Below are 25,528 nucleotides of genomic sequence, written 5' to 3' on the forward strand. Positions count from 1 at the left end.
TTACTTAAGCTCTGGAGCAGCCCTTGATTAGCCAGATAGATATCCCTAATATCCCACAGATAAGCCTGCCACTATAACCATATTTTGTGAATAGCCAGGGAGCTGCAGACAGGCCAAATAGGAGGACCGTGCATTGGTAATGGAAATAGTTCACTATAAATTTGGTGTGTCTTTGGCATATGTATACTGTATATGAAAACAGTCAGCTCTTAATAGTGAGGATCCAGGAAGGGGATAATGGATGCTAGCGCAAGCATAAAGAACTTAGCTTAACTATCTCAAGAAAATTAAAACACAAAATCAGTTAGATCCTCCCGTGGCTTTAGGGATTTAGAAAATCCCTCCTTCCCTCTTAATTTCTGCAGAACCTTTTCCCCAGCTCCCAACCAAAGGACATATTGAACCTCCCAGGCCAGATGTCTGAACGGGGTTCCTAAAGAGGAAACGGGAGAGAGAGTAGGGCAAAAGGAGCAGAAATTTACTACAGTGTTCCTCACTTCCATCATGCTCAACACCCAACAGTCAGTAGTAATACGGGACCATGAACGGAGGAAGTGGGAAAGATGGTTTGTAAGCAAAGGAGAAAGGATCTGGCATCATGGGAAGTGGTAAAACATTTCTGACTGTCCCATCAAGACATCTGCTGGGAAACTCCCTTGATGTCTGGGTGGAACCAGAATTGCCCCGCCCGAGTTAGACCGGGGTGATGGCCGATGTCTATCACACCTATTTCTTTTTCTCTATGGATTCTGATAGGCAGCTGGTGCAGAATAGCCACGGCCATCCTTACACAGAATATGTGGTTGCCTAGTGATAGAAATGTAGCCGTGTTAGTCTGGGGTAGTTGAAGCAAAATGCAGGACAATGTAGCACTTTAAAGACTAACAAGATGGTTTATTAGATGATGAGCTTTCGTGGGCCAGACCCACTTCCTCAGATCAAATAGTGGAAGAAAGTAGTCACAACCATATATACCAAAGGATACAATTAAAAAAATGAACAAATATGAAAAGGACAAATCACATTGCAGAACAGGAGGGGGATGCGGGGGGGGGGGGGGAAGAGGGGGAGGAAGGAAGGTAAGTGTCTGTGAATTGATTATATTAGAGGTAGGGAGAGTGGGATGTTTGTGAGTTAATGGTATTAGAGGTGATAATTGGGGAAACTGTCTTGGTAATGGGTGAGATAGTTCAAATGTTTGTTAAGTCCTTGTTGGAAAGTGTCGAATTTTAACATGAATGATAGTTCAGAGGATTCCCTTTCAAGTGCAGATGTAAAAGGTCTTTGTAGCAGAATGCAGGTGGTTAAGTCACTGAGAGTGTGTCCTTTCTGGTTAAAATGGCAAGAAACTGTTTTCTCTTTGTGATCTTGTCTGATATCTGTTTTGTGGGCATTAATCCTTTGGCGAAGTGTCTGAGATGTTTGTCCAATGTACATAGCAGACGGACACTTTCGGCACATGATAGCGTAGATTATATTTCTGGATGCGCAGGAATATGTGTTCTTGATCTTATAACTCACTTGGTTAGGTCCAATAATGGTATCAGCAGAATGAATATGTGGACAAAGCTGGCAACGGGGTTTGTTGCAAGAGAAGGTACCAGGGTTGGTATTAGTGTGGTATGTCCTGTGGTGGTTGGTAAGAATCATCTTGAGGTTAGGTGGTTGTCTATAGGAGACTATGGGTCTGTCTCCCAGAGCCTCTTTGAGTATGGTATCCTGTTCCAATATAGGCTGTAGTTTATTGATAATGTGTTGGACAGGTTTAAGTTGGGGGTTGTAGGTGATGACAAGTGGTGTTCTATTGTTGGTTTTCTTGGGTCTGTCTTGAAGTAGATGGTTTCTAGGTATTCGTCTGGCTCTTTCAATTTGCTTTTTTATTTCTCTGGGTGGGTAGTTGAGATTTATAAATGCTTGGTAGAGATCCTGAAGCTTCTGGTCTCTGTCAGTGGTATTAGAGCAGATGCGGTTGTATCGAAGGGCTTCGCTATAGACGATGGATCGTGTGGTGTGTTCTGGATGGGAGCTGGATGCATGTAGGTAACTGTATGAGTCGGTGGGTTTTCTGTAGAGAGTGGTGTCTAATTTTCCATTGTTGATTTGTACGGTGGTGTCCAGGAAGTGGATCTCTCGTGTAGAATGGTCCAGGCTGAGGTTGATGGTGGGGTGTAGGTTGTTGAAATCTCTGTGGAATATCTCCAGTGTTTCTTGGCCATGCGTCCAGATCATAAAGATGTCATCGATGTACCGTAGGTAGAGGAGGAGTGAAAGGGAATGGGAGTTGAGGAAACGTTGTTCTAGGTCAGCCATAAAGATGTTAGCATACTGTGGGGCCATGCGTGTACCCATGGCTGTGCCACTGATCTGGAGGTATAAGTTGTTCTCAAACTGGAAATAATTGTGGGTGAGAACAAAGTTACATAGGTCTGCTATCAGGTTGGCAGTAGTGTCCTCTGGGATAGTGTTTCTAATTGCTTGTAATCCGTCTTCATGTGGGATGTTGGTATATAGAGCTTCTACATCCATGGTGGCAAGGATGGTATATATTGGTTGCCTAGGGCCTCTGAAAATTTAGGGCACAACTGAGTCTTCACATCCATCCACCTGTCTCTTCCTATCCCTGTTTTGTGGCTGCTGCGGTCTGGTGAGTCTTCTTCCAGAGAGGATATATAGTTTAGGGATAGAGTTTAAAATCCCATGTAATTGGTTAATGGATTAAAGGTGACAGATGAGCCCCCCACTGCAGTCAGGGGATGCTCTGGTCAGCATACAGCTACTGTCCACAACAAGCCCCCTGCAGGGCTAGAACATTATCCTGCTCCAGCCCCTACTGGTTAACCTTACCAGTAAGCCTCACCTGTTAAAGTTAAACATTTACATCCCTAATACAGTTAAAAGTGGAAAAAGCCTTCCAGCTGCCTATTAGCAGAACATTAATGACTCTTACAGTTTCAAAGTGGTAATGAAGCCATTTGCCAAACCCTAGGTACATAGTTTAATTTACTGACAAAAAAAAGTTGTTCTCTCTCATTGGTACCAGATACCACTAGGAATTCAGGGAAGAAGGGAAATTAACCCTAGACAGTAACAAAATATTTTTGCTCAGCCCTTTTTGAGGTGAAGGAAAGGAATGCAGAAGTCTTCCACAAGGTTTTAACAGAATCCATACTGGCCTCACAGAGGCAGGTCTACTTTTGACAGACCTGCAGTAGCTAAATGTCCTCTAGGCTGTGGGAAGACTCACTACCTCCACCTGCATGGGAGATTTAAGGTCACACAGTAATGGACTCAGAATGGGAGTCTAGAGGAGGTTCTGCATGAGTATGATGCCACCCCTCTTTTCAAAAGGGGCAAATAAGAGCACTTGAAATAAGCCCTGGAAACTGAGAAGGGAAAAACCCACATGTTCCAAAAGGGAAAATGCATTGGTCCTCAATGATTTCCTGGCCATGTGTTCAACCCTATTCCTAAGCTCAGGTCCGTGGAAGAGTATAAATGCCTGGGAAAGCAGTAGGAATGACTTAAACAGGAGAAGACAGACAAATGAGAACTTCTGGTGAGCACAACAACGTGATTTCCACTGATGGTGCAGAGAGATGCAAAGGCAGAAGTGTCCACACTAAAGCAAGCATCATGTGTTTCATTTTGATGATACCAAAGGGTGCAGTACCAAATGATGGGATCAAACGGCTTCCCTCCTGACTCCTGAAACCAATAATGCAGACTTGTATTGCTGGTGATACCAGTACCAATGGCAAGAGAAAAATCTGACAGCAGCAAACATCTCTAAAACTCCAGTCATCTGAAGAAGTGGGCTGTGCCCATGAAAGTTCATACCACCATCTACATGGTCTGGTAGCACTTTATAGACTAACAAAACATTTGTTGTCTTTTAAGTTTATCCTGTATAGACTAACTCAGCTATCCCCTGAATCTCCAATGTGGTTGGAATTGAGATAGCATAAGTACTGCACTGAGTCACAGATGTAAACAGCTCCTCAGGAAGCAGACTTGATAGTGCTGACTTCTGTGATAGACAGATTTAGCTCACACTCTACCTCTTATCTCCATGTCTGACCACCTCTGGTGTCAGGAACTGTCCATTAACGGAGTTTCTTGTACCTTTTCCTAGGACCTATGAGATGGTGATCAGTGCTGGGACTCCAGTGCAGTAGAAGAGTACTCCTTACTGATGCCAAGGCACTGAGTGCCATTTCTGACCGGCCTGGCTCAGATGGAGGTCCCAGGGCTGCCTCCCTGAGCAAAAACTCCATCTGGTTCTTCTTCAGGCTTGTCAAAGTCTCTACAGATCTGGCAACAGTATCCAATGAGAGCTTCTCCAGACATTTCAGGCAGCTTGAGTGCAGATCGCTCAGAAGCATAGTCTTAGTCTAGACCTAAAGCCTAATGACCAAGGAATATTTTGGCATGGAAAACTGATAAAAATGCTGCTAAAACATGAAGTTACAGAATGTCAAACTGACAACTAATTATGTATAGATACAAGAAAAAGACCACAGAAAGCTTGCCAACGCAAGGACAGCAGTCCCAGCAACCATCATCAGTGGTAAGAAGGAACTGACAGGGTGTAGAGTTGGCTGGGCAATGTTTATCAATGCTATTGGTGCACTACAGCAGAATGTGCTCAAACTGCCACATTGGATCACTGAAGGAAAAAAATTCAGCAATTGTGCTCGAGGCACACATACAGCTAGACTGGAATGCACATGTGCAATCATTAAAAGTGATATGAATATGCAGAGTAACCTCAAAAAAGTTCTGGTTTCAAGTAGCTAACTCATTAGAGATTCTTTGTATATTACCACTTTGGACTACTTTCACAAGTAGTGCAGATCCCACCCACCCCCAGATATGGGAACAGAGTTTTCATTAAATGATTGTAACCTTCTCTGCCAACTGTAGCATTCCTTCTAGAAGCTAGATACAGAGCAAAATTTTTTGTCAATGTGTAATCTGACTTTTAGATAGTAGCCTTGCAAATTAAAAAATAGGAACCTGCTTAAAACAGGCCACAGATCCTGTTGCAGCACTATATGAATAAAACAACAGAAGACCCCTGAACTTCTGTTCATCCCTAACACTGAAGGATGAACTATTTGAACTATTTAACCCAGCTGGAAAAAGCCCAAGAAAATATACGACCCTTCTGGCTGTTTACAGCAGTTATGAAGACTGCTTTGATAAATAAAAATACTCCCTCAAGAAGTTCAAGGGTTACCTGATCAAATAACCCCTTCATAAATCTTTAACAGAATCATGTACAACAGGTGATCTACTATTGACCAAAACCTGAAATAGCCACCAGGTGAACTTTTATAGCATTAGACAACTCAGATTTACGTTCAGTAAACATTACAGAACATAGGATATGGAAGCTGTTACAGGAAAATCAGATTTTCCTCCCATCCAAACAGTTCTGGCTCATTTTAAATAGTAACATTTTCTAATATACAGTTTCCTAAAATTAAACCGTCTGCTCTGTAATAATGAAGGTCATGACTGCTCAAGACTAGTCAGTCTGATAGCTCAGGCTGTCAAATGAAGAAACTGAAGGTTTGGGTGAAGGATATTGCCTTGTTGCCATTATGTGAGAAATGTTGAGAGAGGAAGATACATACACAATGAGAGTTGAAGCAATTCTGTCTCAGCTGAACTAGGGAAAGTGATCTCATTATAGCTCTGGCCAACCTTTTACCACTTTCTGAATCACTGGAGAAAGAGGAAAAGCCGAACAGAGTCCCTTTTCCCAATGCAGAGGGCAGGTATCTGACATGGACTTGATTGTGCCTTCCTGCTTTAGAAAGGAAGGGGATACTTTATTGACTCCTGTAGTAAAAGGATTTGTGTTGGGTCCACCTCAGTGGGAAAAAGTGTCTGAGCTACCTAATCTTTTTCAGGAACTACTTGTGAATCTGGGAAGCGTCTTGTTGAGACTATGGGTATGTCTGGACTACATGCCTCTGACAACAGAGGCATGTAGATTAGACTACCCGGCATAGGAAAATGAAGCGGCGATTTAAATAAACACCGCTTCATTTAAATTTAAATGGCTGATGCGCTGAGCCCATCAACTGTTTGTCGGCTCAGTGCGGTAGTCTGGACGCTTCGCGGTCAACAACGGCATTTGTCTACCTCCCAGGTATGCAACATCCCAGGCAATTATTTAAATCGCTGCTTCATTTTCCTATGCCAGATAGAGGCATGTAGATTAGACTGTCGCCAGAAACATGTAGTCTAGTATCTGCTAACACAATGCTCTCCTCTGCGCAATGCAAGGCAAAAGGCCAAATCTCACGAAAAATGTAGCAATCCCATAACTTGGGCACTTTGGTGCACAACTGGAAAGCGTTTCCCCTTGTTTAGTCATGTAATAAGTAACAGTTGTATCATCAGATGCTACTTGAACAACCCTCCCTTTTATATGAGGAATGAATGATTGTGAGCCAAATGAATGGCTCTTAATTCCAACATGCCAACTCTTCTCAAAAAGCTTATCTACTTCAGATTGTATGCCATCCTAAACGGGCTCCCTTTCCACTTAAGATAGCATCAGATGCTTCCTAAACTGATTGTGAAGTACAATTGAACAGGACAGTTGAGAAATCTGATCTTTTCAGCCACCACCTCAGTGAACCAAGAACATTCTGCAGCACAGTGATAAACATTTGAAGACTGTCCTTATTGGATGTGTAAGCCTGAAATATGCAATGATGCATCAGTCTCATTCTGAGACAAGAGGGAGTGGTAGTGGCCATCAAAACTCTAAGACTTGGGATGACAATCACTGTCCCAGATTGGCAAATTGAAACTTGCAAAGCCACTTGCTCTATTTTGGAAACCTGTCTTCTGGATAAAGAACTTTCCATTCCACTGAGTCCAATACAAAAACTATTTAAAAAGTTCATAGCTAGAGAGATTCCATTTAATGCTTAACTGCAAAACACTGGGCTTCAAAGTAGAACCTGGGACCAACTTGGGTTTCAAAGTCAGAACTGTAGAGACTGACAGAATTGGACGGCTGACAAGTCTGAGGCACAGCTAAATGTGACTGTCTTCAGAATGGATACACTCAAAACGAAAATAAACTTCAATTTTCTAGGAGGCAGTTAGCCCTCTTCAATCAACAGTGCCTTCAAAGCATTGTCAGCTTTAGCCAAAGGATTAGAAACTGGCATTGACAAAGATTTTGACCATTTAGAATATTGCTGCTTCCACTGTCTTTTCTGGATTTAATTTTTTCCAAGAAGGTCCTGTCAGTGATGACCAAGAGTACTATTTCCATTAGCACCAGGTCAGTAAGCACATAAGAGCCCTAGGAGTAATAAGCGCAACGAGGATGTCAAACAGTCTTAAAAAATTTTAAATTGCAACTGTTACAAAAGAGCAACAATCTAACCAATTCTTAGGAATCACCTTTAGAGCAATTATTTGTTGTATTAATTTTGCAGACTTTTAAAAGTGCACAAGTGAATGCATATATGGACACTTCAAAACAGTGACAAGTGTTTAGCAAGAAATAACCACTCTGACACTGTATTATCAACATCAGCAAAAACTCTAAGGAAACAGATGAACTTCAAGTTGAGCAAGTACTGGTAGCAAATGATATACATACAGGCCTTCCACCAAGAATGCCTTGAACACAAATACAATTTGTGTAGCCTATAGAACCAACCTGCTTGCTTGCCTATACATATCTGTTTTCTTACATGAATTCTGGTTTAATTACTTAATAGTACATTTACAGTGAAGCTTTAACAAGGGATCTACAGGTCATATCCTTTATGTTGATATAAGGCAAAGCAGCATATATTTGGGACCTTTCACTCAGATAGCAAAGTCAACTTGCATATATTCCGGATTTTTGACCTGGACAGATGATGATAGGATAAAGCGACTTTTAATGGCATAGGTGGCTTCCAAGACCACCCTCAAAGTGACCAAGCTCACTATAAAAACAGAAATAACACAAGTGAGAATGATTTAATGTCATCAATACATACAAACAGGCCATATGTATCCAGCCTACGGAATAGTTAGGTGAGGAAGTTGTGGGCATAGGAAGGCCCAAGCTCATAGTATATAAGACAGGATGTCTGGAGTTTGTTAGGAGGAGGAGTTTGGAGTTAAGATTAGTCTATAAACTTCGCCTTTCTAATGATATTAGTTTAATCTAGGTTTAAGTCAGTCAATTAAGTAAACTAAGTTAACTTTAATAGCTCTTCACATTAGCTTCTGCACCTTCAACTCAAGAATTAGGAAACCTGAACCCGAACAAGGGATGTTAGATAGCAGATAATAGAATAGTTGACTAACAAAAAATATTCTTAGTGGCTAGTCAACTATTCTATAATCCCCAGGACATCTGTATCTGAGGCAGCAATGTGGGGTGCCAGGCAGGAGTCGGTCCATGAGAGGAGCTAGTTTAAAGATCAACCTTGGGGACCAGCTCAGAGGCAGCAGCGTGGGGTTGCAGCAGCCCATGGACAAAGGCTGCTGGGGCCTGCCACAGGCAGAGGCTGCTTCGGAGCAGCCTCTCCTGCACCCCCACCCTGCTGCCTTTTAAGCCGACTCCTGTTACCCCCACACTTGCTGCCTCTGATACAGACTACTTCTAAGGCCTTCCCTTAGGTCATAATGGGCATTCATTTGGAAGTGAACTAATCCACTCTGGTCTCAGTAACTTGAGAAAAGTTAGGCAAATTTAAGTTTTTTTCTTACTTGCCACAGATTTTGTATTTTACAGCATGAAGTGCAGAGTAAGAGCCCTGCCAAATTATGCATTGTGCCCTAGAAATCATATCCCAGGTGCGACCAGGGCTGATGCATCTTAATTCCTGGTACAATCCTAGGAAGTGGTCATTTCCTTAATCTTATATGGACCATCAATAGCCTTGAAGGAGCCCCAAAAAACTACAGCAGTTTCTTTGCCTTTAATGCAGCCCCCAATTTACAACACTGCAACTCCACCCTCAGACTCTTCAGACCACACACCTGCATAAAAAATAAGTGAAAAACAATCTGTGCACTTCCTCAAATACCTAAACCATATCCAAAGCCCCCCAAAAGAAGCAATCCTTCCATCATAAATTTGTTAGTTCTTTGATTAACTCCAATTTTCCCCAAGGCTGGCATGATTTCAGACTGCCAGTCTGAAGTAAACTCAAGAACGATTACTAAACCTCATCCCAGGAGGCATACCTGGGTGGTCGACAAATGCCTTTGACGTCGACACCCGCGCATCCAGACTTCAGTGCTGAGCCGACAAACATCTAATCAGCTGTTTGTCGGCTCAGCGCGGTAGCCATGTAAATTTAAATGAATCGGCAATTATTTAAATCGCCGCTTCATTTTCCTATGCCTGGTAGCCTAATCTACATGCCTCTGGAGACAGAGGCATGTAGTCTAGACGTACCCTTAGAGTGATTGCTCATGTCCATTTCATGCAGGTGACTCCAAAGCAGAAACCCCAGAAGGCAGAGTCGGCGTTCTCACCTTCCAATGAATGGAGGACAGCCTTAGCCAAGGCAGCATCCTCCCTTGCCTGATGTGTCAGCGCATAGTAGTTAGCAAAGATGTGGACAGAGGATCACATGGAGGTCCTGCAGATGTCCAGGATCAGTACCTAAGGCCACAAAAGCTACAGAGGAGGCCTGGGCTCTACTACAGTGGGCCTGTGAGAGAAGGAGATGGAACCCTGGCCAACCCCATAGCATTTCCTAATGCAGGCTGTGATCCAGGAGGAGATCCTTTGCACAGAGACTGGCTGGCCCTTCAGCTGCTCTGCAATGGCAACAAAGAGCTGAGGCAACCTACGGAAGGGCTTTGTTCTCTCTAAATAAAAGACTAATGCTCTCTTAACATCCAAAGTGTGCAATGCCTGTTCCTTATCCAATGCGTGGAGCTTGGGGTAAAAAACTGGCAGGAAAATGTCCTGTGACACATGAAAGTTAGACTCCACCTTTGGTAGAAAGGTGGGTGGGAGGCACAATCTAACTCTACCCTTAAAGAAAACCGTACATGGGGGGCCCCCAAAATAAGAGCTCTTAGCTCGGACATGTGCCTGGCTGACATGATGACCACCAGCAGGGACACGTCGCCAGAGGGTTCAAATGGGGGAAGGAGAGGTCACGAGTTTAGACAGGACCAGGTTGAGGTCCCATTGGGGGAACGGGCTGCTAAACGAGTAAAGCCTATCTAGGTCCTTAAAAAAATCTGTTCACCATCAAGTCCGCAAAGAGGGTCTCACCCTTGGCACCCAGGTGGAAAGCGGAAATAGCCGCTAAGTGAACCTCAATCAAGGAGGAAGATATCCCCTGTATCCTAAGCTCCAGAGGGTAGTCCAGGACCACGGGGATTGGGGCATCCACAGGAGACACTCCCCTCTGAGTAGGCCAGATATAGAATAGCTTCCATTGAGCCACATAAGTAGCCCTAGTGGAAGGTTTCCTGCTCCCCAACAATACCTCCTGTACATGAGCTGAACATTGAAGATCCGCCACGATCAGCCACAGAGGTACGGAAAACTGCAGGTCTGGGTGGCAAAGCCTGCCAAAGTCCTGCATGATCAGGTTGGGGACTAGCAGGAGTACAACCAGCCTCTCGCATGATAGGTTCAGGAGGGTCAAGAACTAGTGCTGCCTGGGCCATGCGGATGCGATGAGAAATCAGGGACACCCTGAATTCCCACACCCGCAGGAGCACTTGGTGGATCAGTGGGAACGTGTAAAGTAGACCCCTGGGCCAAGGAACAAGTAAAGCAACTCCCAGAGAGCCCCTTTCCAGACCCATGAGACAACAGAACCTCGAGCACTTCCTGTTCTGGCACATGGCGAATAGGTCCAAACAGGGAAACCCTCCACCTGCAGAAGATGCCCACGACTACATCCCCCCGAGAGCCCACTCGTAGCCGGAGAAAGACCTGCTCAGCCAGTCCACAAGAGTGTTCTGGGAATCCAGAAGATAGGAGGCAATCAGATGGATCTCTGCATCAGGGCAGACATCTCACAGGTGAATGTTCCTTCCCTCCCTCCGCCCCCCTCAGACACAGGTGAGGAAAGTGGGCCCTGCCCTGCCCATTGATGTAGGAGACCACCGATGTGTTGTCAGACATGATGAGGAGTGACTTGCCCCTGAGCCTGGGGAGAAAGGCCACACAGGTGAGGCAGACTGCTCGCAGTTCCCTGACATTGATGTGAAGGGTGAGATCATCCCTCGACCACATACCTTGCATCTGCATGTCTCCAAGTTGGGATCCGCCAACCAGTGTCCGACATTTGTCACGAGCCGCAGGATTGGCAGAAGCCTAGAGAACAGGACTCTGGCACAGACCTTCTCCTTCAGGGTCCACTAGTGCAGGGAGCGAAGGGCATCGGAGGGGACTGTCACTACTCTGTCCCACGTGTGAAAGGACAGGTTAAGAGTCCATGCCAGCCACATCTGCAGTGGGCGCATGCGGAGCCTGGCATGCTGGATGACGTAGGTGCATGCGGCCAGTAGGCCCAGAAGGTGGCCATGGTTATTGAGAAGCCTGCATGTCCCGAAGACCGACCTGATTACCAGGAAGTGGGATCTGGGGAGGGAGGCCTTGGCCATTGTCGAGTCCAGCTCGGTGCCCACAAACTATCACTGGGGTAGGCACCAGGGTCGATTTGGGCACATTCAGGAGCAGTCCCAACTTCCAAAAGTTTGAGCCAAGGTGATGTGGGCCCGTAGCTGGTTGGTAGAGCACTCCCGTAAGAGCCAGTCATCCAGATATGGGAACACCTGGACTCCTTGTCTTCTCAGAGCAGCGGCAATGACGGCCATGCATTTTGTGAAGACCCAGGGGGCTGTGGAAAGCCCAAAGGGAAGGACTGTAAACTGATAGTGATCCCTGCCCACTGTAAAGCAGAAGAACTGACAGTGGTGGGGCACAATAGAAATATGAAAATATGCATCTTTTAGATCGAGGGCAGTGTTCTAGTCTCCGGAGGCTTGGGAGGGAATGATGGATGCCAAAATTCCCATCTTGAATTTGGTCTTGACAATGAAGGCATTAAGATCCCGAGGTCCAAGACGGGTCGAAACCCACCCTTGGCTTTGAGGACCAGAAAATACTGGGAATAGAAGCCACTGCGCAATACCCCAGGGGAACTGCCCCTGCAGCCCCCAGGGTGAGGAGCTGAAGCACCTCCTCCCACAGGAGGAAAATTCTTGACAGGGCCATGAGGACTTATTAAGCGGACCCTGACTGATCCAGGGCCATTCTGATCGTAGGCCGGCTGGGAATGACATCTGCTGTTCTTCTCATTGCTGTTCCTGTTTTGGAGACAAAAGTCAGGATGCGTGCCCTGCTGAGAAGACCTAGGGGCCTTCCTGCCTGGGAAGGAGTGCCGTTTGGGTAACCAGGGTGTGAATACCCAAGGACTTTAAGGTGGCCTGGGTATCTTTGAGGCCATGCAGACGTTGGTATGTCTGCTCAGAGAATAAGGATGGGCCCTCAAAGGAGAGGTTATGGTGTTATGTAATTATGCACTCTGGATCCCTGCAACCAGGAGCTGCAGCATAGAACCCGCCCCGTGGCCATGGCCCATGCAACCACAGAGGGCAGCCTGAAGCGCTGCTCTAGAAATCGCCCTGCCCTCCTCTGAGAGGGCTCTAAATTCAGGCCAAGAGTTCCTGGGGAGAAGCTCGGTAAACTTATCCACAGAGGCCCACGTGTTACAGGCATAGCAAGACAGGCTATGCAAAACGGGAGGCCTCTGGATGCTTAGGCCTTCCTGCCTAACTGGTCCATTTTCTTGGCATCCCTATTTTTGGGGGTAGCTCCCAGCGGGCCCTGCCTTGCCCTTTGGTTCACCACTTGGACGACCAGAGATCCTGGAGACATATGGGAGAAGTAGTATTAGTTCCCCTCCTAGGACAAAGTACCTTCGATCAGCCCTTGTCCATCAGGGAGATAAAGGCCAGAGTTTTCCAGAGGGTCTTTTGGCCACTGTTTTGTTGATGGGGAGGGACACTTCGGTAGGGTGTCAGACACAAGATGTCGATGGTAGGGTTGTAGTCCTCTTACACCCTCTCAGCCTGGACCCCCAGCTCTGGGCCAGGCGGTGGAGTAGGTCCTGATGTGCCCTTGAGTCCATTGAGGGGACCGTGTCGCCCAAGGCCTTGTTGGGGGAGAAAGACAATGACTCCTTTGGCCCAGTCTCCACAGGGACTGTGGCCTGCGAGAGGACCTGAGAGGCCACCTGTGAAGGCACTGTGGGTGGCTGGAACACCAGGCCCCTCCATCTCCAAGGGCCGTGGGGAGATTTGGCCTGGCGGAAGTGACTGCCCCGACGTAGGCGACCAAGTCAGTGGGGTTGCCGAAGGAGGTACCCTAGCCCCAGAGAAGACCGACTCTGGTCTAGAGGGGCCCATGCCGACTTTGGTGGTAGGCCCATGGGGTCCAAAATGGCCACTGAGATGGTCCTGGAGCCTGTGATGGCCAAGACTGCTGCATCACTGTTACCAGGACTGGCTGTGCCCATTGATGCTGTTGCTGATGAGCAGAGGTACTCCGCTGCTGTGACCAGTGGGAGACTGACCGGTGCCTCAACTGGACCTGGACCCCCTGGACGATCACGTGGACTCCGCCTTTGAGTCGGTTGAATACTCAGAGGCCGACCAGGGTGGGGCAGAGGCAGACGCAGCTGGTAATCTGGCTGATGGTGCGTGCCGAGCCATCTACTCCGGCTTGCCCCAGTGCCGACGAGCAGGAGGAGATGGGGGCATGGCCGGGCCAGGTAAACCTTGAGCGGGGCCGGTGGTTGCAATGGCTGGTGCCACACATGGTGCCGGTCAAGGCCCTAGTCCTGGTGCTGGGTCCGGTGTGGAGGCGTGGGCCAGGGTTGAGGTTGCCACCCATGCTGGCCCTGTAGGCGGTGCCACACTGAGCCAGTCCAGCTTGTATGGGGACCAGAGCGGAGCTGTGTTTCTTTGGATCCTGTGCCAGGGCGCTGGGTGCCTTAACCTCTGATGGGACTTCCGGTGGCACCAAATCCTTGCCTGCAGTCAGTGGCAGGGGGAGGGAGGGAGGGAAGAATGACAGTCCAATCAGATCCCTGGCTGCCTCAAAACCCTCCAGAGTCGAGGGCTCTGGGAAGTCCCTCATTGGGCTGACATCCCAGTGCGGACTTAGTTGCTTGCCTGACCAAGATGGTCCAGGCTCGGCGCCAGATGGTGCCACGTGCCCCACTTGAGGGCGCACAGAGGGCACACGCCATGGGAGTGACCTGCCCCTACCAGATCTCCTCTTCTTCTGAGGCACCGGGGACTGAGAACGGTGCCAATGTCTGCGAGGTGTTGGGGAGGCATGCAAATGGGCTGACACCTCCCGCACCCAGGCTGGTGCACTCTGTGTTGCTGGTTGTAAAGCTGCCTCCATTAAAATGATTTTCAGGTGTAACTCTCCCCCCCCGCTTCGTACTTGGTTTAAACACCTTGCAAATTGTACAGGCCTCAGACAAGTGAGCCTTGCCCAGGCACTTAAGGCAGCCAGAGTACAGGTCACCACAGGGCAAAGGCCTCTGGCACTTCTCACAGGATTTGAAGCCCTGAGGTCAGACATATTCTGCCACATGCCCAGAACAAGAACCACAGTGGGTCCTTAGCGCTAGAAAACACCACTTAACTACTTAAAGAACTGAAAAGAACCGTAACTGTTGAAACTAGAACAAAGAACTTTAGAACTGAGTAACTGCTAAACGTGCTTGCTAAGCAAGAGCACATTCCAACGACCATCCCAGGTTGTAAGAAGGAATCCAGGGCGTTGAGGACCAGCATAGCAGCGCCACTCCTGGGGGCTCCCCTGTAGCCCAATGGGTACTGCTAAGGGAAAAAATTCCAACAATGCGTGCACACTGCGCACGCACACCTACAGGGAATGGATATGAGCAATCACTTGACGAATAAAGAACTTTCACTCTAAATATTCCCAGTCTTTCAGGCGACACTACTTACTGGTACTACTTACTAAAGCCATCCATCACCAACAAGAAATGTTGAGAGTTCTGAGATCAACTCAGGAATAAAGAGTTTTCATTTTCTAAAATTCCAATTAATCAAACTGAATAATTATCTCAATGAGTAGTGAACATCTGGTTTTATGGTACGTATGAGTGAAGGTGGGTAAGTGGGGATTGTAAGTGGAGCGTGCTGGGAAAGTTGTACTGATTGGAGTATGGGTTAAACTATGACTTATTTGAGTTAAGGACCAAGCAATGCTGGGTTACCTTTTAGTTTTCGTATGTAGATTATACATTGATTTGAAACACCTTACATTGTACTCACCAAGTAATGCTGTGGTTTCACCTGCATCCTCCTTTAAACTGTTACATTGTAACACAGATTCATTGGTTGAAGAGGCTGACAAATCGCTTACTTCATTTCTATCATCTTCTTGTAAAGCAATACTCAAACTTCCTACTGATACACTGCCACTTATTGATTCAGGTATTGGAACTTCAAGTGCATCTTCAGGGTCACCCTTCAGAAGTAGACAAAGTATTCAGTAAGCAATTATTTAGACATGAGAAAAGTTTCTAATGATTCCTCAAAAGGAAAGCTTTAAATATTTAATTTACTGAAGGAAAATTATTTGCCCTTCCTAATACAAGAGTTTTATAAAATATTTTTCAGCCTGCCTTCTGCAAGTCATTCTTGAGTCTTACACAGGCTCCTCTCCTCATCATCTGTGATCTTGTTTTCAATTTTGTAAATTACTGCACAAATCTTGCTTTATCGTAAGAATTTAGAAAAAGCTTTCCTGGACCACACAGATCCATTAGTGTACTGTGTTACCAAGCCCAAAAGTATCTTGGCCATTAGTTCCTGATCCAGGAGACAAGGACATACTACAATGTCTTTGCAGCACTTAAGAGAAATGGAAGGTATTATTTAATCAAGAGTTTGGTTTATGTGAGTTCTATCATACAAGAACTCCATTGCAGATTAGGGATAAAATCCAGTTTACTAGGATGGCATTCAACTGCCTTAGCTACAAAGCCATCTTCTATTTTCGTGTAAATTCCTGCCTTATTCATGAGGCAGGAGACCTACATATCCTCCCTTACTACCCAACCTGTGACTGCTGTCCATCCTGAGAGGAAAAGATGACACTTATGTCATTAAAGATTTATCATAATACATACACAACGAGGAGGTGAAATAAGATTGCAGGAGTCCCTTTTATTCTGACATTTCCGAACTTCTGAGCACTGAACTGTGCAAACGTAAAATTATCTTAATGTAGTTTGCTGGTGGTAATTCCTTAAGATTTTAAAAAGCAAACTGAACTCACAAATTCTGCCACATGGAATCATACAGACCCTCACATCAGAACTGGGAATTTTAGATCTACAAGAGACCTCTAGCACTTAAGCTAACAAAACTGGTCATAGTGGTAGGCCATTACCCTCTGTGTGTTGCAGACATTGGTGAGAAAGATGCTGGTGGCATTCACAGCTATTTGCTACACACATAGGAATTGAGACTTTGGAAACTTTAGTTCAATTTCAGGTTCTGGGAGGGAGCATACTATAGTGGTCACAATTTTGACAGATCCCTCCCAACCTGTTCCAATCTTCCTCTGCATCAATCTGTACCTCCCACTCTTGTCTTTGCCCACCATCCTCAGTTCCCATCAACCCTGATCTTCTATTCCCCCTCTTTCTAATCAAGTCAGACTGCTTCCTACTCATCCATGCTATTTGGACACAGCAAAAACACTGAAAGCACAAGAGATTGTTTCCCTGATCAGTTCTGTTGTCTGGCACTAGAGTGGCCCCCAATAACTAGTAAAGCAACTGATTATAGACTCCTGTTCAGACCCAGTAGCCCTAGAATGGAACATGCTAAATCCAACTGTGAGAATGGTCACCCCCCCATCTGGTTCATACTAGGAGCTGTGAAAGATGCAACATGGCAATTATATACGAGATCTCTGGCTGTCTGCTACCAAACCACTTACCATGGGCAACTGCAGTTTTTCAAGCACTTGTAACTTGGGCAAATTTGGGTGATTTTTGGAAAACAGCAAAAGGAGTACCTCTAACACCAAAGCAACCTCTCGGCCAAACTTCAAGTCCCTGCTTCAAACTAGGATGATGATAAAATCTCAGTAAAATAATTATTAAAATTTTATCGGAGCAGAATACATTTTCCCCGATCACTCTCTCAGAAATTAGCTTTCTGAAGCAATCATCTGTCATGGAAAATTTCAGCCCCAATAGTTATGTCTGAAAATTATAAGCAACTGAAAATGAAGGTCTGGATGGAAAATATTCAGCAATATCAACTATATGCATCATTACCAAAACCTAGAATGTGAGAAAAGTGTATCTACAAAGTTTTATTTTAAAATTCAACTGATATTAAAAAACTCAGTCAATCAACACAACTTCATAGTTTACTACACATGTGCAAGAGACAATACAACTTAGCTGTCCTGCCCATTTCGTAATTTAGAAACAATAGTCATTTCCCTCCACAGCAAACTTTTGTGAGGTCACATTATCCCCAAGACAAATAAGGTATTTCCAGGATGCCCATCACTTTAAACATCTTAGCAATTCAGTATTAGAGACCATTGGTGCTTGGATATATATGTCTATTACACTGTAGGCAACAGTGAAGCTGTTATTCCAGGCAGTGGGGCTCAGTCTCATTAGAAAGGGAAACTATATGACCACTTATCCCACATTTGCATCCTTACTTGAAGCATCAGATTGTGCACAATGTTGGTGAAGGTCTGAAGGCCACACTGCCACCCTACAAATGTTCGTAATCGGCATGTGCCCTGTCAAATCTTCAAGGGGCACTACACTTCTGACAGGATAACATTGCAATACAGGCAGTCCCCAGGTTACGTACAAGATAGGGACTGTAGGTTTGTTCTTAAGTTGAATCTGTATGTAAGTCGGAACTGGCGTCCAGATTCAGACACTGCTGAAACTGACCGCCAGTTCTGACTTACATACAGAATCAACTTAAGAACCCCAGGCGTCCCCAAGTCAGCTGCTGCTGAAACTGATCAGCAGCTGATTCCAGGAAGCCCGGGGCAGAGCAACTCTGCCTGGGGCTTCCTGTAGTCAGCGCTGGTCAGTTTCAGCAGAAGCTGACTTGGGACGCCTAGGGCAGAGCAGCTGGGGTGCTGCTGGGTTGCTCCAGTAGCGCCGCTCCTCGGCGCTACTGGACCAACCCAGCAGCACCCCATCTGCTCTGCCCCTGGCGTCCTGATTCAGCTGCTGCTGAAACTGACCAGCAGCGGCTGAATCAGGACCTGGGGCAGAGCAGCTGGGGTGCTCCCGGGTTGGTCCAGTAGTGCCCAGAGCGGCGCTGCAGGACCAATCGGCAGCACCCCAGCTGCTCTGCCCCAGAGTCCAAAACAAAAGCCTGGTCTGCTGGGGGGGAGGGGGAGCACACTAACTCCGCCCCCGCCCCCAGCAGACCAGGGACACGGGGAGCAGAGCCTCAGAGGCGCGGGACCCCGCCGCGGCTGCGGCTTCAGTCCCGGTGCCTGTGGTCTGCTGGGGACGGTCCCTAGCAGACCACAGGCACCCAGACTGAAGCGGCAGCAGCGGCGGTTCCCCACGCCTCTGAGGCTTTGCTCTGGCAAAGCCTCAGAAGCGCGGGAACCTGCCCGGTGCTCCTGGTCTGCTGGAGACGGTCTCCAGTAGACCAGGGGCACCGGAGCAGCTTACGAACGGGGCTTTCTCGCCCCGACCTCCGGGGCGAGAAAGCCCCATTCGTAAGTGCGGATCCGACATAAGTCGGATCCGCATAAGTCGGGGACTGCCTGTATAGCCAAAACAAAATTTGAAATAAAATGGAAAATTAAGCATCATATGATGAAAACAAGAGTACCACTAGATTGAAACAGAGCACTGAAGATCATTGACAGTAAGAAGGAACTGAAGAGTGGGTTGGCTCTGCCCTTTTATACCCTTGCTTCAAAGAACAAGGCAGCCAGGCTTAGACAGGTCTGTTTTTGTGGATCTCTCTAGGGAGAACTCCAACACTGGTGCACACACATCCCTACAGTGTAAAGGTCACATACGAGCATTCAAAACAAGAAACATTTCCTATCTTTGAAAAGTATTAAGAATAGGTTAGTTCTCATTTCATTAGGTGTAATATTAAGGATGTATAATATTCAGCACAGATTTTTTTTTCTTATTTATTTAACCACCGCAGTTGCCATAGTATCTATTCAGGAGATAATCTGAAGAACATGGCACTTAATCAGGAACTGCTGAATTTGTAACAGGTTGAGGTGCAGTATTACTTCCTGTTTTGAATGTCTGCAGCATAGTTTTAACTGAATAAAATATGTAACTTACCCAATATCCCAGAGCTTTTATGACATCTAGTTTACACATTGGACAAGTTCTGTGGTCCAACAACCAGGGGTCAATGCACGTCCTATGAAAGATATGCCTGAAGAAAAATGAAGTATACTTGGTGTCGATGTTTTTAAACTGATTTTTCTTTCAGAAAGCTTATTCCATTTTTATGTCGTCTATCTTGAAGTTATTATACATATTCATAAGTGAATCTGTTAAATCTTAGTAGTTATTCAATATATTAAACTACCTCAGAGTTGGAAAGCAATGGACAAGTATACTGACAGAATATTTAGGTACTGACTTTTTTTTAAGTGATTTAGGTAGTGACTTTCTTTAAGGAATCAGTCCTTACTCCTAACTGATTAATACCCAAACAGAAGTGGAAATATTAGTTTACAAATTTTACTGAGAATTGTTCAAAATTACTGTCATTTCTATTTAAACATCTCATTTTCTGTATCTGAAGAGAAATGTTTCACTCCAAAAAGTGTCCCGCAAAACTAGCAACAGTCATTAAAGATCATAAATGTAATATTTAAGTACAACAAGTCTGCAACATTTGAGAGGCTGAACTCCCTCCACACACAATATATCTTCCTTAACATGCCCTTGCACATGTTATGGGCCAAACAAACGGCCCAACTTCAGTGTATTGTATAACTGTATGACCCCAACGCTCCAGAAATGGCTTAGGTTTCCAGAAAACCCTTTTAAAATATTTCTTACGGAAAGCCTGGTAACATAAGATTTAGAAAGGCAAACTTACTTGCATGGCAGAATCCGGACAATGTCTTTCGGTTTATAGTTTTCAATACACACAGCACAGTTTTCTGCATCAACATCTAAACCCTAACAAAAACAAATTTAAATGTACAAGTAGAGCATTATGAATCATGTGGCATGATCATTTGAACAGAATGCTTTAAAATGTCAAACAAGAAGCTGTTCTAGCAAAAAGTAGTTTGATAGAATTAAAACCTAAGGCACTGACTTTAAATCTCTCATGGCAAGCCATGTATCTTTTCCAATGGCTAACTTATCTAAACCCTGGTATTTTAATGAGCTGCAATCAAACATTTTAGTAAAACTAAAATACAAATAAAAGCAATCATCTCTAGATGTATAACATTTCACATAACTACGAAAGATATGGTAACAGAAACCCATTTAACTCCCAGTCTCAAGAGCTAATGAAAACTGCCTCATCCTGCTTTTTCAGCCTTCCACTCCTATAGTGCCTTGGTAAACAAGTTTACACAAGAAATGTAAGGACTGGAGAGGAAAGAATCCACACAAATGCCAAATGAATCAATTTAGAAAAATTCTTAAAATCCCTCTCTAACTTCTCTCTCATTCAGCCCTAAGAAAAGAGTATACTCAATGTTTGATAGACCTTAAAACTACAGATCAATGGTTCTCAACCAATTTATCGTAAGGGACCACATCTGCAGCTCTCTGTTACATGGGCCGCATTCACACAATGCGTGTGTCTATACAGACATACAGACTGAAGAGGTCACATGGCTACCGCTGTGTGCTACCTGGGCCATATGTTGAGAACCACTGCATTGTAGTTAGAGTAGTGTGCGCAATTACTTATACCATTAACACTTTTGGGAAGAGTCCTATGTATTCTGACATGTTTTGCTCCTTTCACAGTTACCACTGCAATATAAAATATTTAAGTATGAAGATACTTTGTACTACAAATCAATTTTAACTGGGTTTATACAAGAGCAAATACATGAAGGATATCAGAATAGCAGGGCCCTAGTATAAAGATACAGTGCAAGTATTTGCAGTATATACTTGCAGGTTACTGAAGTATGGGTGCCCATAACTGCAAACATTACTTAATTAGTAATGTTAGTAAGATTGGAAGATCAGTCCCATAATTTCCATTATATACAGTGTATGTATTGATTTTAAATAAACAGTTACTCAAAACATTTCAGTATTAGTTGCCAGTCTGTATGTTTAACATTAAGTTGATTTTATATTTACTGCTGCAGATATTTTCCACTGAATGCAGAGGCCAATGCCAACCATGCCATATGTAGCCAATCAAGTCCATTTTATACCACCCCCCACACTCAGAAAAGATTGACACAACATGCTTACAGCTGACCTGTTTTTCAAGTGCTTCAATGTTTTGTCAGGCTTTTAATAGCAACATTTAAAGCCTTACATTATTTTTACAGTAAAGTATAAAACGGAAACTGCTGTGATTGTGATGACTAAGCCAAAGGAAAACAAAATATACATCTGTCAAATATTAGACACTGCTTCTACATAATTTCACAGTAGTACACCTGCTCCAGTAAGCTAAATTTAACCTAGTTTTGTAAATAATCTGTCCATAGTCTCACCAAGGAAGTTCACCTGAGATATAGCAAGTTCTGGACTCTCGATGTCAGGTCAAGTGAAGACCTATCAAGCTTTGTTAATATGTGCATTGCAAATAAGCTCTCTCTTTGTCCATGAAGGAATTACTAGAAATATGTAAAAAGCTTTGGTAATGAGACAGTCTTTAAAGACATTTTTATGTTTTTCTTCTTATTCTAAAATAATAAGAAAATATGTTACCAAGACTAACAGACTTGTAATATATGGAATTGTGTAATCAACAGATAATAGGAAATATTGCACTATTCAACTGCAATGATGGTATTTGATGCTAATCAAGATCCTGTGCTAGTAAATATATCTGTTAGATGTTAAATACAGTAGAGTCCCTATCATCCGACCTAAACGGGACTGACACATGGTCAGATTACCAAATATGTCGGATGATACGGATTATACTGTAGAGAGCAACGGAACAGCTGATGCCGTTCCTGCCAGTGACGTCCCCCGCAAGAGTGGCATCAGCTGTTCCCTTGAGCTGCTGCTGCTGCCGGGACACTTTCAGGCAGGAGCAGCAAGCGGGGCCGTTCTCCTGGCCTGCGCTGTATCTGACCCTGCAGCTCCCGGGAGCTGCAGGATCGGATAAAGCCGAGTGTTGGATTACCGGGTGTCGGTTAATCCGGACTTCACTGTACTGGCATTCATGTCCCCCAGTACAATCACTTTATTATAAAGATACTATTCTACATACAGTAATTGAGAGAAAAAAGAAACCCTCTCTCTTTTGGTCTTTGGAGTAGTATCAAGTTGTACAAGAACTCAAGTCAGGTCAACACTGGACCTGGAAGGTCAGCTTAAGGTAAGCAACTTCAGCTATGTAGAATACTTAGCTAGAGTCATCTTATCTTAAGCAGAGCTTGGCACCATCCCCACTGCAGAGAGCCAATGGGAGCAAACACTCCCGTCAGCTTCCCTTACTCCTCGCAACAGTGAGGTGTATAGACGCCAGCCAGAGCTGCCCTCCGCATTTGACTTACTGGTTTATAATAGACCCATAAATCGAATGCCAGAACGTCAATCTCCAGCACGGCAAATGAAGACATGCCCTAAAGTATAGATTGCCTTTCCTTTTGAGGTAGTAATGAGAACTTTATTTTTCAGTTTGCTTTCTAAAGAGAGAAAAAAGGGTTAAACAGAACTCACACTAATTTATGGACAGACCAAGGAGAGATGGCCATTTTATTTTTAATACCATTAATCAAATGAAGAGTTTACAAAGATCATACTAACCAAACACAAACAAGTTATTAACTTACCTTGTCTACATGCTTCACAGTATGCAACTGAAGCTGATTGATCACTTTCTTGGTTTCCTTTCTGTGGCCCTTAAAGTGATGAAAATGTTTAAAGTCACGTTACCCAGGTTCAATTAAGTGAAAGTGTACCAAATAATTAATTACTAGAGTATTCTGTATAGTTTAGTAAGCACTCCAAATATACTCAGGAAATTCCCACATTTTGTCACTATATACTTGACCCTCTTTAATCCTGCAACCCTGAGAAATAGGGTATGACAGATTAAAGATTTCTGACTGATTAAAGGTTTTGCCAGGTGAGGGAAAGGATGGCAGGTAGGACACTGCTCCTCTCACTCCATACCCCTGCTGCTCCCAACCACCATCCTCCTGCCAGTCCATGCTCCCAGGCACTGCCCCTCCCCTCCTCAGAGGAGGAAATGGAAGTAGGAAAGCCTCTTATAAGAACATACCGGCTCAGACCAAAGGTCCATCTAGCCCAGTATCCTAGCAACAGTGGCCAATACCAGATGCCCCAGAGTGAGGGAACACAACACATCATCATATGATCCCTCTCCTGTCATCCATTTCTAAACAGACAGATGCTAAGGGGACCATTCCTACCCACCCTGGCTAATACCTATTGATGGACCTAACCTCCATGAATCTATCTAGCTCTTTTTTGAACCCTGTTCAAGTCCTAGTCTTCACATCATCCTCTGGCAAGGAGTTCCATAGGCTGACTATATACTGAGTGAAGAAAAACTTCCTTTTGTTTTAAACCTGCTACCTATTAATTTCAGTTGATGACCCCTAGTTCTTATATTATGGGAACAAATAAATAACTTTTCATTATTCACTTTTTCCACACCAGTCATGATTTTATAGCTCTCTATCAACCCCTCCCCCCTTAATCTCTTTGCTAAGCTTAAAAAGACTTGGACTTTTCAATATCTCTTCATATGGGACCCGTTCCAATCCCCTAATAATTTTTGTTGCTCTTTTCGGAATCTCCTCTGAATTTCCTCCTCTGTGACAGGTGTTCCCAAATTAGGGACAGAGTGAGGAGGTTAAGTGTAGTAAGTTTACAAAGTCTTCTCCCCACCAATGCACATGAAGGAGGAGTAAGCTCCTCACTGTATGGAGCCTGACAGCAAATACATGATCATCTATTGATATAACAGTGCTGAAATGCACAAGATTTGGTGGTGTCAGAGTGCAGATATGGGAATAAGAACAGAATCAATTTACCACTTGCTGCCTATGAAGAAAGAGGCATAAAAGGACCATAGTTAATCCAATGAGCAACATGTATAGGTATATATTAGATAGTCAAAAAGAACGTAGACGCACAACTGGGTATCTGCCGCACACTAGAGATCATCTCCCTGTTACCTTACCAAGAGGTCTGACAGTAAATATCAGAGAATGTATATTTCATTTGACGAAGTATTTAAGAAGCCATATCAATTCCACAACTCCCCCAATCAATTTAACCAGATACATACCACCTGAAAAATTACAACTGCATGTAAAACAAGAGAGCATGGGGAGGGAGCAGTCATCGCACCTGAAATAGCTCCGATTGATACAAGACTACGATTAAAATAAAGACTTTCTAGATGGATTTTAGATGAAGGGAAAATGCTCTTCTCATCAGTCTGGGTCTCAAATGTTCTTTTCCACAGAAAATGCAATAGTATGCCCCTTATTGTAATAAAAATGGCCTGGGAAAAGGACTTCAATTTAAGAGGACACTGCCATGGGCTACTGGTGAAGGTAGGGCTGGGGGAGACAAGCTCCTCCTCCCCGCCCCCCAGCATGCTGGCCACCAATGGACACTCCATAATTAAACATTTATTAAAGTAAATATTCTTAACAGTGATCTATTCTGCATTTGCATCCATGTAGGTGAGGCTTCATGCCTACTCAGAAACCCAAAGGAGTTCCACACTGAACCAAACGCAGCCTAAGGGCATAAAATATTCACACTACTTTAGGTGTTTCTTCTCCCTAAGTACACTGAACTTGAATATTCACCATTTACATAATGAAGTCAGACCGGTCAATCTAACTTTTTCTAATAAATTTTATCAGGTTCTTTCACTGAATAGTAACCATGCTTCCAACTGTAAACATTTTTTTAAAACTATGAATCAATCTAGTGTTCCAAAAGATAGTCTCTACTCAGTTTCAGGCTGATCCTGTAAGCTTTAAATATTTAAGTAATACTACTTAACAGGACTACTTGCATGACTGAATAGTACTCCCTAAGTAAAATATGCGTAAGAATGTGATCCTGCACATTTCCACATATGGGAAATAACATTTTTCAGATCAAAATCTTTGAGCACCCCTTTACATGGGTTAAATTCTGTGCTATCCATCCAACTATTATTTTCCAGCTTTATAAAACAAACAGATTAAGCATATGATTTGTCAGCAACTAGCAACTTGCACATACTGCTATGAACATATTCCCTACCACCACCCAATTTA

General features: G+C 44.4%; 1 protein-coding gene across 4 annotated transcripts in view; it reads right to left on the reverse strand.

Moving 5' to 3' along the window:
• RNF149 (ring finger protein 149) overlaps positions 1 to 25,528 on the reverse strand; it is a 44,905-nt gene that overhangs the window by 12,038 nt on the left and 7,339 nt on the right. For 3 of the 4 annotated variants that reach the window (XR_012899736.1, XR_012899735.1, XR_012899737.1), the window contains exons 3-6: positions 23,051 to 23,119; positions 20,155 to 20,237; positions 19,383 to 19,479; positions 15,334 to 15,529 (exon numbers count right to left, since the gene is read on the reverse strand). Coding sequence is in view for 1 of the 4 variants with exons in the window: in XM_075917191.1 (XP_075773306.1) it covers positions 7,849 to 7,970; positions 15,334 to 15,529; positions 19,383 to 19,479; positions 20,155 to 20,237; positions 23,051 to 23,119 (567 nt within the window). In the remaining 3 variants the exon portion in view is untranslated. Of the gene's footprint in view, positions 1 to 7,834; positions 7,971 to 15,333; positions 15,530 to 19,382; positions 19,480 to 20,154; positions 20,238 to 23,050; positions 23,120 to 25,528 lie in introns of those variants that run through there. The other variant, XM_075917191.1, reaches the window with a different exon arrangement.

The sequence above is a fragment of the Pelodiscus sinensis genome, chromosome 1 (genome assembly GCF_049634645.1).
Source record: "Pelodiscus sinensis isolate JC-2024 chromosome 1, ASM4963464v1, whole genome shotgun sequence".
In the NCBI taxonomy this organism is placed as follows: domain Eukaryota; kingdom Metazoa; phylum Chordata; order Testudines; family Trionychidae; genus Pelodiscus; species Pelodiscus sinensis.